Raw genomic sequence first — 2,500 nt, 5'->3', positions numbered from 1 at the left:
TCTTCCCCGCGTGTGTGATCGAACTCTCCCTCAACCTGAATGAATACATGTTCGAAGCAGAGTTGATTCGCGAGCTTTGAACGGAAGGCGGTCGTGGCCTGCAGATTCCCTCGGGCGGATGGGGGGAATGGTGGAAAAGTGATTTATGAATATATATTCGTTGGCTATGGATTTGAATGTGTTGAGAGTAAATGTGATTGTAAGGTAGGCTGTTGAGAGGCCAAACTAAATGAAGGTTTGTGTGGATCTACTCTGATACATTTTCATTGCCAAAAAAAGTTAAACTGTGTATGGCCAAATGATATTTCAAATAAAGTTACTGTACATTAGACACTATATTACCATTTATTTACCCAAACAAAGAAATATCTAAGAGCCCGGAGTCAAGGTGCACCATTTCTTACGGATTTCATGTCACCTTTTAAATTTTCTGGCTGGACCATATTGTATTTTCTAAAGTGAAATATTTTTTCCTGCTATGTATTCATCAGTCGAAGCTTGTCTGCCAAAGATACAAAGAATCATCATCAAAATTTGAATATAAATATATCAGTAGCAAAAAAAGACAATTACAGAATTCGTTTACCACAAAGCGGTCATTTTCTTTAGTTTAAGCCGTAAATGATATCTTGAAATGTAATCTAAATGGCAACAGAAGTATATCCTCTAATAAATCAAATAAAAAAGTAACAGCATTGTATTTCTTTATCTCATGAAGCGGTCATAAGATGTCACGTTAAAATGCTGTAATTCACCGCTTTTATAATATGTACTTAGTAGTTGCGCCGTATGCAAACAGACACTGAATGCCCCTATTGTTCCAGCACTCTAGTATATGTATATTCGATGCTCTGGTCTTTTCAAACCCACGTATTCTCTGAAATATTCTGTATAAGCAGAAGATCAAGGAAATTGGTCGGATTTTGGTTCTGACAAAGGCATGTTTATGGCTATGTAAGTGAGAAGTGAATTTTTGGCTCTTGGGCAGGGAGTCAATGGTCAGTGATGGCATCCTTACATCTAGCCGTAGCTTTGTGTTTTCATTATCTTTCGCTCAGTTTAATATCGCTGGTGTCGGTATTTTGTTTCATTTTCATTTCTTTTCTTCTCCCTCAAATTCTCTTCTCTCTACTGGTATGTATTATTTATGTGATTAATTTTCACTACGCAAGCAAGTGCAAAATGTAAAAAAGCGGAACGAAGACATAAGAATCTTAAATTGCTATCTGACAGCCTTCAGATTGCTTGTGATAACTGTGTTCGGTGCGTTTGCTAAAAATCACTGTTAACATACTTACGCTTCAGTCCCCATATAATGACAATTAAAACTACTACTATTTTCTAAACTTTAATTGAAGAATAATTCATACTAGTCATTTCGGCTTCACACCTAACATACTACAGGCACAATAGAGTAGATATCAAATCCACAATAAATACCAGTCATATCATCAAACTCTCGGGCTGGTAACGCGTAGGACCTTCCCACGGGGCGCTGCAAGACCCCGGTACCAATATCATACGTGTAGACAGTCTCGGCGAAAGCAATAGGTCTTGGCTTTGCTACACTTATACTCGGCTCCTGGAGACACAGAGTGAGGGGCGAAAGGGTAAGGGCAAGTGTAGACGAGGGATGAGGGGCGCGCCGGGAGAAGGATAGAGGATAGAGTTGCCTGGTGTAGGATAAGTCAAGAAAGAGGATTTATGGTGTGGATGAGGGAGGACGCACTGCGGGCTGAAGTATCGGAGGAAAATGTAGGTGGGATGAGATGGAAACCATGAAGAAAAAAAGGAAAAATAGGAGGAGGAGGTGGAGAATGTAGAAGAAGAGGAGAAGGAAGAAGCAAAAGAAGATGTGGAAAGGAAGAAGAGTAGGAGGAGGGTGTAGAAGAAAAAGAAAAGGAGGGGGAAGCAGAAGAAGAAGAAAAGGAGGGGGAAGTAGAAGAAGAGAAGGAGGAGGAGGAGGAGGAAGGTGGAGAAGAACAAACAGAAGTAACAAAAAAAGAGGAAAACAAGGAGGATAAGAGGAAGAAAGAAAAGACAGAGTCCACGCACTCAATATAGCATAATCCAACAGCATTCCGCCGTCAACCAGATGCTGTCAGACTCGGCGAGCAGCTGACGTCCCAGTCACAGTTCCTCGTGGGCGAACAGCGGGTCCAGGAGCTCGTCGTCTGGGGAGGAAGAGCGTTGGCCGCATTATGCACAGCGAATAGATGTGGATACGTGCTGAACACATCGGGTCAGAATTAAATCAATCAATGAAATAAATTAATTAACCTAGGTATATGTGTACATGCATAGATGCACACACATGCACACAAACACATACACACATACACAAGCACACACACACACACACACACACACACACACACACATATATATATATATAATATATATATATATATATATATATATATATATATATATATATATGGTAATTCTCTATATTACCTTCGCCTCTCCGATATCGATGATTTTGGTATCGTTGGATTCC

General features: G+C 40.1%; 2 protein-coding genes across 2 annotated transcripts in view; one reads left to right on the top strand and one right to left on the bottom strand.

Annotated features, from left to right (window-relative positions):
• The window catches only part of LOC113818818 (uncharacterized), a 1,366-nt gene extending 1,030 nt beyond the window's left edge, over window positions 1-336 (top strand). The window contains exon 3 of the mRNA XM_027371008.2: window positions 1-336. This exon is cut by the window's left edge and continues 23 nt beyond it. Within this exon, the coding sequence (XP_027226809.1) occupies window positions 1-80 (80 nt within the window). The 3' untranslated portion in view covers window positions 81-336.
• A 1,005-nt stretch (window positions 337-1,341) lies between these two features.
• LOC113818814 (uncharacterized) overlaps window positions 1,342-2,500 on the bottom strand; it is a 5,253-nt gene continuing 4,094 nt past the window's right edge. The window contains exon 6 of the mRNA XM_070138741.1: window positions 1,342-2,174. Within this exon, the coding sequence (XP_069994842.1) occupies window positions 2,131-2,174 (44 nt within the window). The 3' untranslated portion in view covers window positions 1,342-2,130. The remainder of the gene's footprint in view (window positions 2,175-2,500) is intronic.

Source organism: Penaeus vannamei, chromosome 3, assembly GCF_042767895.1.
Source record: "Penaeus vannamei isolate JL-2024 chromosome 3, ASM4276789v1, whole genome shotgun sequence".
Lineage (NCBI taxonomy): Eukaryota > Metazoa > Arthropoda > Malacostraca > Decapoda > Penaeidae > Penaeus > Penaeus vannamei.
The sequence above is the reverse complement of the archived record's forward strand: the minus strand, read 5'-3'. Positions and strand labels throughout refer to the sequence as shown.